The 17,533-nt window shown below is 34.9% G+C and overlaps 1 protein-coding gene across 2 annotated transcripts in view; it reads right to left on the bottom strand.

Annotated features, from left to right (window-relative positions):
• pcm (5'-3' exoribonuclease pacman) overlaps positions 1–17,533 on the bottom strand; it is a 221,926-nt gene that overhangs the window by 197,700 nt on the left and 6,693 nt on the right. For both annotated transcript variants that reach the window (XM_089090490.1, XM_089090491.1), the window contains exon 2: positions 11,256–11,387. In XM_089090490.1, coding sequence (XP_088946616.1) covers positions 11,256–11,387 — 132 coding nt within the window. The remainder of the gene's footprint in view (positions 1–11,255; positions 11,388–17,533) is intronic.

The following is a 17,533-nucleotide window of genomic DNA, read 5'->3' as shown; positions in this document are numbered from 1 at the left end:
GACAACGGGAGCAATTTCGTTTCAAAAGAAACAAAAGATTTAATGATTTTTCTCAATATAGAGAAAATGGTGACAGCGCCGTACCATCCACAAGCCAATGGCAAAATAGAAAACAGGAATAAAATATTTTCGAACTTATTAAGTATTTACACAAAAGAAAATAGGAGCGACTGGGATAAATTCATACCTTATTTAACTAACGTAATCAAAACTGCCTATTCCGAAACAACCAGAGACCATCCATTTTATTTACTTTTTGGTCGAGATTTTAGAATCCCGTATAATGAGATTATTGAATAAAGGCAGTATTATAATAGCTCAGAAGATTATAAACCAGAATTTATAAATAGGATGAGGAAAACTTATAAAATAGTTAGGCAAGAGTTGGAAAAATGTAAAATAAACCAAGAGCTAAGAAACCAACCCAAAGTTAAGGGGAATATAAATTTCAAAGTTGGAGACTTCGTTTACCGAAAGAACGAGGCGAAACACAGAAGGAAAAAAACTTTCAAACAAATATTCTGGACCGTACAGAATAGTCAAAAAGTACGATAACGAATATACTTTTAAAATGGAAAGCCCCGATAGTGGAAAAACTTACAAGGCGCATGTTAGCCGAATAAAAAGAGCCAAATTTCCAGAGAGATGGGTATCACAGCTCTCCTCTACTGATTCATCAGATTCGGAAAATGAGCCCCCTAAATCAAGATTGGCAGAGCTAAAACCCTTTAATTTCAAGCAAGACTATTTCGAGAATGACAGTGATGAACCAAATTTTGAAGAATTTTTAGCTATGGAAAATCTAGTTATTCCAGAGGAAAAATCCATAACACTAGTAAGAATAAAAACGCCAAAAAGTCCAAAACTTTATTCATCGTCGACTGCAGGAGATTTAGATTATACATTATCTCCAAAAACACGATTTTTTCCCGATAAAATTTTGACCCCTTGTCCCCCCAAAAGATTTCCCGTCGATATGGTTTACCCTGCAACACCGATTGAAAGGCCCCTGTCTTTACAGGAGGAATTAAACAGAGCGGTAAAAACCCCCAGCATTGCTGTAAAACTCCTCTCAAAGATTTAATTAAAACAAACCTGCGAGAAGCTATGGATTTAATTAATATCCCCATGAAAAAGAGTCAAAGTACATTGCCCCAGAATAAAACTCCCAAGGATGACCAGCAAGGTCAACCTCTTGATATAACTGTGTGCAAGGTCAAACCTAAGAAGTGGACTTCATGGAGGGAAACCTTTGTGCAAAGAATGCCCCATCCCCCTGAAGACATGGCCTTCAAACAATGGATGAACTCCGCAAAACTACTGATTCCTCCCAAAGCTCTCAAGAATCTTTCAAATCCCCCGAGTTGAGGACTCAAGGCGAGGACTTAGAGAATAAACCTTCTACTTCCAGAGGAGTGGAAATTTACGAAGGAAGGGCAGGTGATACCTCAAAAAGTGCCACTTCTAAAAGTTCCAATCCGGATTCGTCAGAAACTAGTTCTGAAGAGTCTGACGGTGAATCAGACAAAATAGTAGCTAAATGAATAAGAATATCAAAACCAAATTCAGCAGCTGCACACGCGAAGTAAACATGATTAAAAGGGCAATATTTTTGGAAAAAACAATACAAGAAGTTTGACCTTATTTCTTTAGAAAAACCGAAAAAGAAAAAACCACAAAAAACAGAGGAGAAAATAACGACACAGTCAGGTAGAACGGTTAAAAAACCTGACAGATGGAAATATCCCTAACTAATGTAAAGACAAATTTCAAAGATAACAAATTTAACACCATAATAAATTTAACAGTATGCAAGTAAAGTTAACCAATCCAATATTAATGAAAAAAAAATAATAATACGAGTAATGTCAAAACACTGGTGATCAGGAGAGAATGGTTGGAACAGAAAATAACCAAAGGTAGGAAGATCGTGGTCGACTAAGAACGACAACTGGCGTTGGACCACGTCTTGTGGGAAGCCCGGGGAGTAACTCAAGGCCCTTGATTGTTTTTTGTAATTTTCTTGCGTGTAAACAACCGTAGGAAGGGACATTTTTCAGTCCTTCAAGTGTAAGAAATTAGTATTTTTATGCCAATCAGGGCCAATCAAAGCAATACTTAAAGGTTGAATAGAAACTTCAGTGAGCTAAGTTTTCGTTTTTTGGATCAGAATGCTTTGAAAGAGAAACAGAGAGTTTACTTTCTTATAGCTCCAAGGCGAAAAAAAAAGAAAAGCTTTTTAGTTTCATTATATTATATCTATGACGTATGCTGTCCTACAGCTCTGTGTTAAACATTACTTTCAAAGAGAAACAGAGGCATTAATGTCTTTAGCTCCTTGGCGAAAAATTTAATTTCATTAGTTTATATCTATGACGTATACAATAACAGAGTGATCACTGTTCTATAGTTCTGTGACAAAAATGTTCCTTAATTTCATTGGTTTATCTATGACATATCTTGTGCTCTAATTTTTGTGACATATTTTCGCAAGTCAGTCACGTTATATCTTACCTATACTGACTCAGGTCTCCCTCGGATTTTCTATGAAAAATTGACCCAGGTCCGAACAAAGATTGTTGTCATGAAGAAAAAAAAAACTACCAATACAGAAGCGTCTAATTATGAGCTGATCATGTTCTTGGATATGAACTGGATCACAAGGATCATGAATTCCGTTCCCTTGGATCCCTTTACATATTTATGAATCTTATCATGATTTTCTCTTCCAAGAGAAACTATTGGTCCTATACCCGAACATGATCGTGGAAAGTCCTAACCTCAGCATTTCAGCTGTTCAACAGCAGCATTTCAGCTAGCTTGGAATCCTGCATTTAATGACCTTATTCGAAAGACGAATATGAGGCACCAATGTTGACTTGTAATTACGGAAAATCCAAGGGAAGAACAAGGGGAAACAAAGAAGAACACCTCTGCATTTCAACTGAGGTTAAACCCGGAACCCCATGAGAACGTCTAAGCCAAGAAATAGGGAAGACATTAGAAAACGAGTGGGTAGAGAGGTCTCCATTCGTCCTTGTTATGTCTTGTTCCCTCATTGTAGTATCGTTTACGTAAAACCGTGTGGTTATGACACTGCAACATGCGTTTCTTAAACAGCACGGACGTGCGTGAACAATGCAGGCATGAAATGAGTCGTAAAATTAGACCTCAAAAATTAACCATGTAGCATAAACTCTGTTTAAATGATTATTTTAAATCTATTGTGAAATTAACTGAGTGTTAAAAAAAGTTAAAGTAAAGTGTATGTAGTAGCGTATATTAGATGTATAATAAGAGACCATACTTACAGCTAAAGAATTAATATTTTATAAGAAACTTCTATGTATTGAATTTCCCAATGGAAACAATGTTGTTTTAACCCAATTAATGCATGAATTATTGTATGAGTGTTTACTTTAAAGAACGCGTGATTCTGCCTGGCTATTTTTATTACAGGAAAGTAAATGGACAAATTGGTTATTGAGCATTACAATGAGCTGCCCAGTACAGATACGACCCAGTAGCATCTATTTTCATCATATCTCAACCAACGAAGAGTACTCACCATAACTCCAGGCAACTGTCATCTCAACTTCGTCTACGAGAACAACAGTTACCCTTGATCGTTGTTTCTTCGACTATGAACCATATTACGTATCAGGTAACACTATATTTGAACCTCAGTATCAAATGCTTTAACGAACTATACAATCATATAAATGTGGAGAAACCCATCGGTCAGTACAAAACATAAATACGTAGATATCGCCTTTGATACTCACTATGGACCCCAGAATGATTTGACAGTATAGTGATGATATTTGAAGCTAAACGATATTTAACGATATTTGAAGTTAAATAATATTTAAATTTGAAGAGATTTGAAGCTGAAGTTAGAGACAATTTAAAGTTTAATTCTGAGAACACCATCGATCAGAACAAGATAAACGATATTTAACGATATTTGAAGTTAAATGATAGTTAAAGACATTTGAAGATATTTGAAACTGAAGTTAGATACAATTTAAAGTTTAATTTTGAGAACCCCATCGAGCAGTACAAGATAAACGATATTTGAAGTCAAATGATATTTGAAGATGTTTGAAGTTGAATTTAAAGACAATATATTAAGAGAGTCACTATAGTATGACGACAACCCGTTTCAAAAGGCACAAATGAACAATTTTACGCGAGAATACATCCTCTATGTGCCTCAAAAATCCTAAAAATGATATGCTGAGAATAAAAACACCAACACCTGTAGTGGGAAGAATCATTTCCCAGTTGACTATTAGAACGATATTTAATGGTCATTTCCCAGTTGACTATTAGGGAAAACTTACCGTGTAAAGACAACTAGACTCGAACTCTTCCATGAAGAAACCATAACGTAAATGCTTAAAAATTTTTGCCAAGACAAGAAGAGTGAAGGACAATAATTTACAACAGAAGGGTGTAGTACACTAAGGACACGAAATGTGATGAATAGATGTGAAGCTAAATGTGTTACTTCCTAATAACTTTGACAATTCAAAAATCCCAATAGTGAAAGTGTCTTAATGTTATCAGTGAATATGATGAACCCAATATTGTATGTTATAAATCATTCACGTATATACCACAAGTAGAATTAGGTGTAATATTATCATGCTATTCATTTAACGTAGTGTAGATAGTATGTAGTACGTCAAATAGACAGCAAAATAAAAAAAAAACTAATGTAAAAGTAGAATAGCCCCAACTTTGTTGGAAATGTAAAAGTAATCAGTGCTAGATATAGAAAAAAATCCTTAGTATAGTAGCTAACCTAGAACCATAAATAATCTTAGTCCGGTAGATGAATTTTAAATAGGGATGTAGAATAAAATAAAAAAGATAATTGAAAAATTTTAAGCACTCCTAATAAGCAGTTACTAATGACGGGACGTCATTAACTGTTGGGAAGGGTGATGTGTACCAGGAGTAAAAGGCGATATATTTAAAATACAAGATTCTTTCCTTCTAAAGATGATTCGGGCAGAAATTAAACGTCCCCTAATAGAGTTCAAATACCGCTTCCAAGAGTCTAAATTCTTAATCAGCAAAAAGAGAGAATTGCATTCTAGCTTCAGTCAAACAACGACGCTAGTCGTTCGAATTTCGCTAAGATAATTAGTAGCAAAAAAATGCTATGCACAATATTTCAAAGGAAGTTTAAATGGAAAAAAACCGTGTGAATGCTTGAATCATCAAAAACATTTAAAAGAGTCCATTGGATGAAAGATTTACATCCTCGGTCCTCTTGGGCCAATGGCGAGCAGTCCTTACAGCGCAGGACGAAAGAACTGCGTTTGGTAGTGGGGTAGATGTGCTTTTGAATTTTAATCGTAAGTCTAACTTGAGAAGATCCATTGACATAGAAGTTTTAACTCTTTCATCTCGGTCACCATTATTGTCATTGAAGTGACCCATTGCTGTGCAACTAAGTATGTAAGTTCAATAAATCTATTGTCTTTTTATCTGTGTTTATTTATTTATATGTCTGCGTCTAGTCTAATAATAGGTAATTAGTTCGTAAGTCTCCAAGGTAAATGCTCCCAAAGGAATCTGATCTCCAGATAGCTCGAGAAGAAGAGGCCACGTTTTTCATCCCTACAAACACCAAAAGTCGTTATCGCCACAGCTTAGAAAAAGTTTCTAACCCCTGCTAGCCTATAAGAATTCGTATCTCATAAGTCAGATCTAATTGTGCCATGGAAACAAAGATCTGAGACGTCAAAATCTATAGTTTAATAATTCTTAATTCCACGTAACCATTTACATAACAGGGCGAAACGAAACGATGTATCAATAAAAGCCAAAAATTAAAAGAATTAAAACCAACTACCTAACAACCATAAAAGCGAGTTATTCGCCAATATCCGCGATTTGCACAAAATCCAAAAAAAATGTAAACTGCCATCAACTGATACTAGTGAACATCTGACAAAGAGAAGGAAACAATTCATTCACTCGAAACACAGAACGAACCAGCAATTAAATAAGCTGCAGAACTATGCAATTTGATTTCGGATTTTAATTAATCCATTTCTTGTAGACACCCTTTGAGATCTAAGGGATTGATCACGTGTTTGAATAGATGACTGGGAAAGTGGCTCAAGGTTTATTTCAGGGATTACTAAAGTATCGGCTTCTCTTTTGAGAAAACCGAAATATGACTCGTTTATTCTTAAACCACCAGAATCTCTATTTATAGCTACACCTAATTGTTGAAATTTAAAATTTCAACAGCTTCTCTGTAGTGCTGGACAATACCTTTGTCATGCGAAATAAGACTAGCTTGATTGAACAAAATAGTATGGTCCGGTTTTTCAAAAATGTGCTCTGCAAGGGCAGAGTCAAAATTTTCTGTTTTTTCCGCTTTTTAAGTGTATTATTAATTAAACTAGAGTGTTGAGTTAATCTATCCGTTAGTCGCTGATCAGTTCTTCCGATGTACCAAAGACCACACGAACAAGGAATTCTGTAGACACCGGAGTTTTCACCCATCGGGATAGGGTCTTTACCTTGATAAATTTGGGACCTTATAGTTTTTCTGGGTCTGTAATAAGTGTAAATGTTATTTTTCCTTAGATTTTTTGAAATGTGGTCTGAAATCCCTTTAACATATGGGAGACCAAGATAAACTGAATTTTCCCTTTGATTTGTGTTTTCTGTGGAACTATCTGATAATCTTTCAATACGTTTTGCAATTACAGAATTTATTAAACTAATTGGATAACCATTCCCAAATAAAATATCTCTAAGGTGGTTGAGCTCTAAATCCAAGAAACGTGTTGAACAAACTTTCAATGCTCTATCAACTAGAGAAGTGACAAGTCCTCTTTTCACAGCAGGAGAATGATTAGAGGAATAACTTAAGTAACGGTCATTATGTGTGGGTTTTCTATAGACACTAAACTCGAAACATGAATCATTTCTGTGCAGCAGAACATCTAAGAAAGGAAGACGCCTCTCTATCTCTTATTCCTGAGTAAATTTCAGTTTTTTTTTTGTGTTTTTTTTTCGCAAAAAGTGCAGTGTTTCTAATAAAGGGGCGAAAAATTGTCTCTGTACACAAATATTGCCAACCTTTTTCTTTATGTTTATTTTCTTCCATTTCCCGTCCTTTTTTCCAAAATGCGCTTTTACGGTTATACAGCATCTTCTCAAACTTCCCGGAAATGCCCGGACATTTCGAAAATAAAACAATTTTTGGCATGAAATTATGCAGTCAGCTCAGAGTCATTAGTGTTCCAGCAGAGCCCATAGTTGATTTTAGAGGGGGCGGCTTCTCCCTCCAGACCATGCTTTCTACTGCCCCCATCTGGACTTCAGACCCCCCCACCCCCCATTCGGAACGTTTGGACTTCAGAAGCCATCTTAAACAAAAGTATGAAAGAAAAAAGAAGGCTAATTATATCCTAGCCAGTGTGTGTCAAAATTTTTCAAAATGAAAATTGATGGTTTAAGGGTAATTCGCATATTTTTACGGCACTTCGCGCTAGAAAATATTGTTCTAGGCCCTCTACCAAATACATTCTTATGTAAATAAGTAAAGGGAAATTTCTCAAATTCCGAATTTCAAAGAAATTTAGACTATTTGATACGTAATACTTTCTTCAAGTATTCTCTTCTTTTAAATATTTTTTCAAAGGGATGCATATATAAGGACAATTGCACTTTTTGGTAACTTATTTCGAAAATTTCCGTGGCTTTGCGGCAGAAAATACTTTCTCCAACGCATACACTTGCTCTAAAAATGTAAATTATTACTACTTCAAACTTTTATTTTAAGAATAGAAGCTGGTATGCTTTTGAGTATGTAGCTACGTTTTTTATGGTCCATTCCAAAAGGAAAATGGGTAGTAACACACTCTACTATGACTAACTATAATCACACAATCCAAGAATACTAATTTTATTTCTTAGCCGAGCCCCCCTCCCCTCCAGAATCTCTGGATCTGCCAATATTTCAAAGGTATAATATAAGGAAAGATGAACTTTTTGACCCCTCCCCAGGATTCATATAAATTTGTACTACTGTATTTATGCAAATTCAAGAAAAAAGAAGAAGCTTATCGGAAAGCTCTATTTCTGGGTTGCAGCGGTAGCTAGCAACCTAGTAAGAGTTATAAGAAAACATGCACTTTTTGCCTCCCTCTCCAGGATTAATATAAATTCGTACAACTGTATTTATGTAAATTAATGAAAAAAGAAAAATCTTACCGGAAAGCTCTACGTCACTCTGAAAGATAGATTAGCATGTTCTCCTCAAAAAATTTTAAAGCATTCACGGCAGAGTTGCTAACGCTGCAAGAGCGTCTTACGATTTTGAAAGCTATTGCATCCAAAAACATCTAAAACCAGCTTTCCTCACTGGACTCTACCATAGCCTCAAGGACTTCAGCAGTACAAAGGCGAGTTGGAGTGGGCTCTCTTGCTGTTTCTGCACCATAAATTAATGTATCCTATATTAATGGGGTCAAAGATTGAGGGACCGTAGAACCATCCACAAGTGACAACCTTTCAAATGTTGAAGGATCCAGACAAGCTGCTTTTTAGAAAAGATTAATTGCAAAATGAAGGCTTGTCACAAAGTACTTTTTTTCATTCTTTGAGGGGTGCAGCAATGGGACTACTAACGGCTCTAGAATTACAAAAGAGCCCAGGCCCTTCAAAGACTATGTGAACTAGACTGTCAATTGGATATGTAAGAAGAATTTACCATTACAGTAGTATTGTGCATGGCAGAAAGTACGGTAATAGCAGCTTCTAGTACAGTCCAGCCATTAGACATAAGCAAGGGACTCCTAATAGAACTGTTGCAAGCGTCAAATATAAAAAATTATTTCCAGGCTAACTAAGTTTTTTGTAGACAATCATTTCCAATGTGCGATTCCATTGCACTTTCATGTCAAGAGGAATACGAGAACGGAGGCCCTCCTCTTTACAATATCTTTTTAAGTTACCATACTGGACAGTGGAAACCTTTAGTTTTCTAAATAATTTTCTCTTTTTTTTAATTGTTTGAGCAAGTGTAAAGTGTCTTTGGATGGCCTGTGCTGCAACATCATTTTTTGACAGACCTCTAGCTCCCCACTGTTCTTCCTCATTACTTTCGCCACCCTCTTCCATAGACACTGCATCAGTTTCATCACAGTCTTTAGCAAAAGTATCTTTACTTCCGGAGTTTTCAGAACAAGGAACAGAAAGGCCGTCTGAATAGTTTTCACCAGTTGGATCGGCATCTCCGACTTTATCAAAGGATTCCAAGCAATCTTCTTCAGGGATGTCATTGGCGAAGTTTCGAGCGGACTAAAATCCAAGAGCGTGTGTAACAGATGAATGAAGACAATGTTCAAAACATGAAGTTCATGAAAGTGCTCATAGCCTAGTCATAATGCAGAACATCTTACCTGGCAGTAAAAACTTCCTAATTGCAACTTAGATTGCTGGAAGGATATTAGTAGTTGTATGAGAATGATTAAGCCTCTTGAAATGTGAAACACTCTGGTGCAACCTCTGCTCATTTTTCATCTTCCTGGGGTAATAAGCAGTGATACCTATAAAACCAGATCCTTTTGCAGACCAGCAGTCACAAGTCAACCTAGTCCTAGTGACAGACCATAAAGCAGCCTTCTGTTTAACTTTTTCCCTGGCAGCAACATTTATGTGATGATAGATGGTTTCCCAGGATGGTGAAGCCCCATGTTATTTTTTAAATAATCTGTTTCATATCTGGCTTATCAAACACAGAAAGTTGCGGTTTGTCCTTAAACAGGGCTTTGCAGCAGAGTTTCGGTAGAGCAGCTTGTTTTGATCGACTGGAAATAAAGAATGGAAACTTGTCTCCTGGACAGTATCTGTGCAACTTTGCTGGTCAATTTACTGAATAATGTACAGTAAGAAACAAGTTGTTTTAGTGGAACTAAACAACACCTTTAACGTCCTCCTTTTTACACATATACCTGCTCTCATCTGACTCGTAAGCCCTAATTCTGCCTAGCTGAAACAACATAGTAGCACTATTAGACACACTGAGTTCTATCATCTTACTTACATTCCAATTTTAGAATTGTATGAGGCGTAACCACGCTTCTTCACAATTTCAAATTATGATTTAAAACACTATTTAAACACTTTAAAGATTTACATTTTAACATTTACTATTCACTTTAACATTTTAAACACTATTGTAAGTTCGAAAGTCTCGAATATTTCATTCTTGTATCACTAAAATAAAATAAGAAACAGAAGAAAAACAGGTAGAAAAAAAAACAGAAACAGGACGAAAAAGCTATTATAAAAACAGGACAGGTAAATAGAAAACAGGTCATCTGTTTCTGTTCTGTTTTTTTCTGAATTAACAGAACAGAAACAGGTAATTTAAAAACAGAACAGAAAACAGAAACAGTGCCCATGCTTAGTCATAGCACAAAATCTATAGAGCCATTCTAAGAAAACAACAGAAGAAAAAATATGAAAAAATTTGGAAATTGAGACAAAACAGTTATCTGAATTTCAGTAAAAACCAACCTTCTGTAATTATTAGCCTATGTATGATATTTAAGGTTCAGTGGCCTAGTCATGGGTCTGATCAGCCAGTTCAGAAGTCAAATTAAGTTTTTTACAAAAAGACAATTGGCCATTCTCATCTTTAAATATGGAAGAGCTTGAAGTGCTACAAATACACACACATGAAAAACTTTAATTAAAGTCTTTATCAGTTGATGGACAGCAAATTAGCAGAAACCAAGGGCGCCAATTCACAACAATGAAGAAGGGGCAAACTTCTTTTTTTTTCAAAATCTTGGGGTAGATTGTGTTGTTCTTTTATTTTCTCAATGAAAATATCACAAAAGGTATTTTCAATGAAAATACCAAAAAAAAGTACCTTTCCAAAATCTCGGGGGGGGGGGGGGGCTAGGTAGGGCCAATAATAACCTACCTCCCCCCCCCCCAAGGAAAAAATTGGCAGCTCTGGCAGATACATAATTGCAAGAAGACTTAAGTGATTTTCTGCAATATTGTAACAATGCCAATGACTGGAGTTGCACATGATCAAGTCAAATTTTTATCTAAGAGAGATACAGATAAAACTGGGGTGCAAAATTGTTCCAGTGAGTTTTTGCTTCCAACAAAAGCTTGGAATCAACGATTGAGGTACAATAATATAAAGCAAATTAACAAGAATGGTATGAATTACATGAGACTTCTAAAAAACAAAATACCTCTAAATAATGAAAAATGTCTGAAAATATCTTTTCTTCTGTTATTCTGAAATGAACATCTTCATCATTTGGATGAGAACAGTTGTGTATAATTCCATTCATATCCAAATATAAGTTATCAAACTCTGGAATCTAAAAAAGAAAAAAAAACTCAAGCATCAGCAAAATCACATTACCTTTAAATCACAAATGATTCTCCCATACCCAAACAAAAAGAGAACAACCATCAGATCTATAAATTTGAAAACTGAAAAACAAGGCCGTATCCGGGGGGGGGGGGGGTACCAATTTTAACCCCACTCCCCGAAATTTTTTACCGAGTCAAAAATTAGCTGGAAATTAGTAAAACCTTATTAAAAATTAGCTGAAAATTAGTAAACCCCCCCCCCTCCCGAACAAGAATCCTGGATCCACTCTTGCTGAAAAATATGTAAGTCATATTCTTAAGACTTGCTTAGAAAAGCCTTGAATGGACAAAAGCTAGGATTGTTATACATATTTCTAGAAACTCCAGAAGTCCTTACAATGGTAGGTATACACGGCCAAAATTTCAGGTGGGAGCATATCAGAGGATTATTTTTTTTAAGGAGAGGATACCACCAAGAAGTGCATTATCATGCTGAAATTTTCTAAATTCCTTTAAGGAAGGGAGCTTTTGGATTAATCTTGGAAGTACCCCCCCCCCCCTCCAATCTTTAACAGATCTGTGAAAATTATGCATTACTATCTAAATGAGAATCTGGCTTAATATCTAAAAGGTTTGAGTCCCGTCAACAAATTTATTTAATATATCAGCTATTCCAAGCAAAATAGCCATTGTAAAGTTTTTAATTGATGACATAATTAGATACAGTGATGTTTAAGGGCCAAGGCAGGATGTTTTAGCATGGGAGAGGGCTGATTGCCCTTCAGTCCCTTTTGATCTTTGAAAAAGGCAATAGAGCTTTCAATTTATAATCAAAAGAGCCCTCTCCAAGTAACCAGCAACCCTCCTGGATCTTTTTTTTTTTTACCTGGAAACACTCATGGGACCAGATCAAGATCTACAGATAGCCAATATTCTTAAAAGAATTTGAATGTTTAATATTCATGCCTATGGGTATGGTATCCAACTTTTACAATAGGTGCCCCCCAGCTAAAGAACTTATGGATGGAAGTTAAATATATAATTTTAGGTTAAACCAATATTTATTATACAATTTTTTTGTACATTGAAGTCTTCTTGTCCAACAACTTTAGGATATAAGTTTCAAGTCCATTTTTCAGGATATTTTAGCCCAAGGAAAGCATCCCTGAAAATTTTAAGCCATATAGATTGCCAACATTTTGTCTTCTCTTTTTCAACTATTAAAATTTATTGGTTAGCAATAGGCATTCCTAAAAGTTTTATCAAAGATTTTAAAATTGTTAGTGTTGTACACAATAAAAATATTACAGCTAATCATATACCTATTACATTTAAAGATACTTCTACCCCCCCCCCCCCTAATAGTCACAGTAATAGCCCTAGTCTAGGCTATACACAAAATTAAGGAAAACACTACTAATGAAATTTGTAGCCTAGTTTATAAATTGCAGCAAATTTCAGTTCATCATATTTTCATCTATGTTTTGGTACCACTGGATGAGAATTGCTTCATGCATCTGTAGGCTCAGCCCTACTATATGGTGCAGAAACTTGACTAACAACCAGTACAATTTTGAAGAAGCTGAATCTGACTCAAACCAAAGGACTCAAAAAACAGGGGGACTTTGCTGGTATGACATGATTGCATGGTATGATCAGCAATACCAACCTCCAATCCTGTACAAAACAGATTCCATTTTCTCTGCAAATAGGGCTGTGTATGCTGTTATGGTATGAACTTCTCTTCAGAATGCCAAAAGAAACCCCCTTTCATGTTGCCTAAGATTGCAACCCTGTGGTTGCTGGGTGAAAACAGCAAAATAACTGTTCAAATAAGATGGTCTAATTATGTACATTAGTTTCTATACATCACAGGATTACTACCTGAATATACAGCTGTTGAAGACTGAGCTGTCTGAAGGACAGGGTTGGTTTGCTCTCTCAACACTGGTGCCAAGTTGGCAAGACAATTAAGTCAAGGATAAGATTCTCCTGATGGAAACACTATAAAACAAAAAGAGTAGTGCAATTTGATTTCTTATTTTACGCTTTTTTACTATATAACAGTCATGTTTATGACAATGCAACCGCCCCCCCCCCCTGACGGAGCCATATATAGCCCAAAATAATATACTTTTTTGTGATGTGTCATATAACAGTTTGTCCTTTCTTGACTGATGTTAACTAACTTTTCCTGGGTGATTACAATAGAATTTGGATAAGAATATTATTTGAAATTGTTGAAAAATTTGAGTAGAAATAAAAGGAAACATGATAATCTGATAAATAAAACATGTTGCATATTATAAGGTAAGGATTTGATTGATTTAGGGTTTTCTTTGATTTTTTTTAAACATCCTAGCAGAGCTGGAGTTTGTTTTTTTCTAAGGGGAGGGGGGCAAATTTACCCCCTGCTGCACCATCACCACTGTAAATATTACAATTTTTACCCAAAAATAAAAAAAAATTAGTTTTTTTTCTGCCCTGAGTATGCTGCTCAAGGCACTTCTCCCCCTAGATCTAGCCCTGCATCCTAGGGCTACATTTGGAACCATCAGGGAAGGAGGGGATGTAATGTCATAAACTTGACCATTATATTATAAAATAGGGTAAAATTCTAGATTAGGGGTTTATTGTTATTATCTCTAACCTTTTCTTAGGCTTATTTTAGGGGTTAAAACATGACCTTGACATGGAACTAAAATTAAATGGTTTGCAACTCATTTTGTTTAATAGTATTTCCTTTGGAAGAGCTATTCTTATCTGGTGGTAACCATGGTTTTAGCTATTTTTACATAATAGATTTTTTGCTCTAGGTTATTAATATAGATAGCTGATTCATAATTGTAAAAATTGAGAACTGAAAAAATAACAAATTAAGCAAACTTGTGTAGGCTATAGCCTAGCCTATAGCATGGAGGTTGGCTGAAACAAAATTAAGGGAAAACCTTAAATTTGTAGAAAATTATGGTAAAATTCTAGACAAGCTACTCTTTGCTTCCTTGGAAAGAGGTTAGGCTAGGAAAATGAAACTTTCAGGGGTGGATCTACACACTAAAGTGTGTCCCAAGAAGATATTTCAAAGTACCTACTCTACCCCTTCTCTCTTTAGATGGCACTGACCTTTAAAATCATTGTGTTATAATAGTAAAACATTCTAAAATAGATCTTCTTCACAAATTTGGCCAATCCAATTTAGGCCTATGAGGTTTCAAAGACCTACAAATACACTTTCTAAATTTAGAAAAGAACCCATTGATATGGCTAAAAATTCTACTCAAATAACAGGAATTGTATTTTCAAAGCTGAAACCAGAGAAAAAGAAACTGAAAATTAAGGTATCCTAGGTATTAAGTATTTCAATAGGTAAACAGCTGTAAACCAAGCAAATTTCTAAAGAATTAGAAATTAGAGGAGGGTATACAAATTAGCTTGGCAATACCTTCCCATGGTATGTTTTTGGCCCTGGATACATTACTGAAAGTTTCATTTTCCTAACCTAGCCTAAACCCTTTCAAAAATAGTAGATTGGCTAGTCTAGAATTTTACCAATTTATTTCTAGTCATTTGATTCTTTGCTTGTTATTTGGATTTACTTTGCAATTAGGCCTGTTCTTTTACTTATCTTTGTGCTAAGATCTTACATCTTTTGACAAAGAATGCTTAAAAGTGAAATCTTAGCACTAAGATCTTACATCTTATAGCATTCTTTTATAAATGTCTTTCATCATTCTGCTCTGATCAGCAGTCTAAGAACAATAGAGCAAAACTTTTACTCGTCTGTGTGCTAAGATCTTACATCTTTTGACAACAAATGCTTAAAAGTGAAATCTTAGCACTAAGATTTTACATCTTATAGCATTCTTTTGTAAACATCTTTCATCATTCTGCTCTGATCAGCAGTCTAAGAACAATGATGAGTATATCATCAAAGTCTTCTCATCATTGTTCTATACTGCAGAAAGATGGCATCCTTCACACTTTTTGCTAACATCAGTGAGCTGTAAGATCTTAGAACAAAGATGAGTTAAAAGAAGAGAAATCTTTGCAGAAAGATGTGAGATCTTAGTGCAAAAGAACAGGCATAGTGAAGCAAGATCTTATATCTTATGGTGTTCTGTTGCAAATGTCTCATCATTCTGCTCTGATCAGTGATCTAAGAACAATGATGAGTATATCATCAAAGGGTAAAATTCTACTTTAGCTACTTTTGGCTATCTTGGAAAGGGGTTAGGTTAGGAAAAATGAAACTTTCAGGGATGGGTCTACAGGCTAAAGTATGTCCTGGGAAGTAATTTTGAAGTACCTACCTCCACTCCTTCTCCCTCTAGGTCCCTGAAATTTGCCTACATGACAGGTCTGAATGACCTTTTGAAAATTTGACAAAACAATATTTTACCTTAATTTTCAGTTATCAGTTTCTGTTTCTCTGGCTTTAGTTCTGAAAATGCAATTCCTGTTATTTGAGTAGAATTTTAAGCCATATCAATATTTTTTTTTCAAAATTTAGGAAATGTATTTGCATATCTTTAAAACCTTATAAATTGGAATTGAGCAAAGTTGTGAAGCTGAAAACAATTTTGTTGTACTTCAACAGTTTTATATCTATTTTGCAAGGTTTCACTTTTATAACACACAGGCTTTTAAATATCATCAAAGGTCAAGACCCTCTAGAGGGAGAATGAGTAGATGTAGGTATTTCAAAATACCTTCCTGGGACATGCTTTGGTAAATTTTTACCAAATCATATTATTGAATTACAAATAAAGTGAATATACCACTCAATGCCTTTTTTATGCTCTTTCCAAATCTAATACTCATTTTTTCTGAAATGAATTTTAGCCCCCACCCCTATATATACCAATTCAAGGTATATATTTGCACATTAGGGGGATAGGGGGAAAGTTTAAACTTACCTCTCATTTACATCAGAAGTGAAATTTACCCTCACCCCCTAATGTGCAAATATATACCCTGAATTGTATAAATAGGCAAATATAAACAACTGAAAGGTATATATTTGCACATTTAGCAAATTTTTATTTCTGATTTAAATGGGAGGTAAGTTTAAACTTTACCCCCACCCCCCCTAATGTGAAAATATATACACTGAATTGGTATATATGGGTGGGGGTAAAATTCATTTCCAACAAAAATGATTGTTTTATTTGTAAAGAGCATAAAAAAAAGGCATCAAGTGGTATATTCACTTCATTCCTAACTCAATAATATGATTTGGAAAAAATTTACCAAATATACTACTTGATGCTTTTTTTTATGCTCTTTCCAAATATAATAAGGGTGATGATAGTGATGAAGTATTGGCCCAAAGGCTAAATTTTTAATAATATAAAATCACTGTTTTTTGGTGTGACCAAGTGTTCTATTTGTATATAAAATTATACCAATGTGTTCAGAAAAGTCTTATCTATCATAAGAAATTGACTGGAAAACAAAAAATTTATCCATTGCCTGGATATAGGGTACCTCATTCGCCATAGTGTCCTGCCATCTAATAAACTAGACTTTATTCTAACTGGATAGTTATTCTAACTATTCTAAATGGATAGATAGCGCTGTGGACAGCTCTTTTCTTCAACAGATGATTCATAGTGCCATCATAGTCATCATTGTTTACACAAACAACTAGCAACAAAAAATATCAACAATTAGCCTATACTTAATAGCCTACCAAATTGAGTAAATAAACCAATTTGAGTAAATAAGAGAAGTATTTTTCTTTGTTTTGTTGGATATAGTTGATTTTTTAGAAGTGATCTTCTTTCAGGTAGTAGCCTAGCTTTGATAGGCCTAGCATATAGCCTGAACCTATTTGGTTTGTTCCCTGATTAAGTTGAAAAAAGGATTATAAGCCCATTTTATATGTTAAAGACATTTTCCTACATATTTTGTGATATTTTGATAAGTATATTAACCTACAGTGACCTTTAAAGTTGCCCTTATAAGAGTTTTATTTGACTTACATGGACTTTGAAGTAAGTTAATTTTTTGCTTCATCAGTCAGTGATGACAATGATGCTATACAATGTGGTTGAAAATTAAGTGCAATTGAACAAATTTAATAAATTCTGCAGGCAGAACTTTTAAACACTGTGAAAAGTGACCAGTCTGTTCAGAAAAAAATTAGTCA

Source organism: Artemia sp. Qi Xiang Cuo, chromosome 6, assembly GCF_049724085.1.
Source record: "Artemia sp. Qi Xiang Cuo chromosome 6, ASM4972408v1, whole genome shotgun sequence".
In the NCBI taxonomy this organism is placed as follows: Eukaryota; Metazoa; Arthropoda; class Branchiopoda; order Anostraca; family Artemiidae; genus Artemia; species Artemia sp. Qi Xiang Cuo.
Note: the sequence above shows the minus strand (reverse complement) of the source record. Positions and strands in the feature narration are given on the sequence as shown.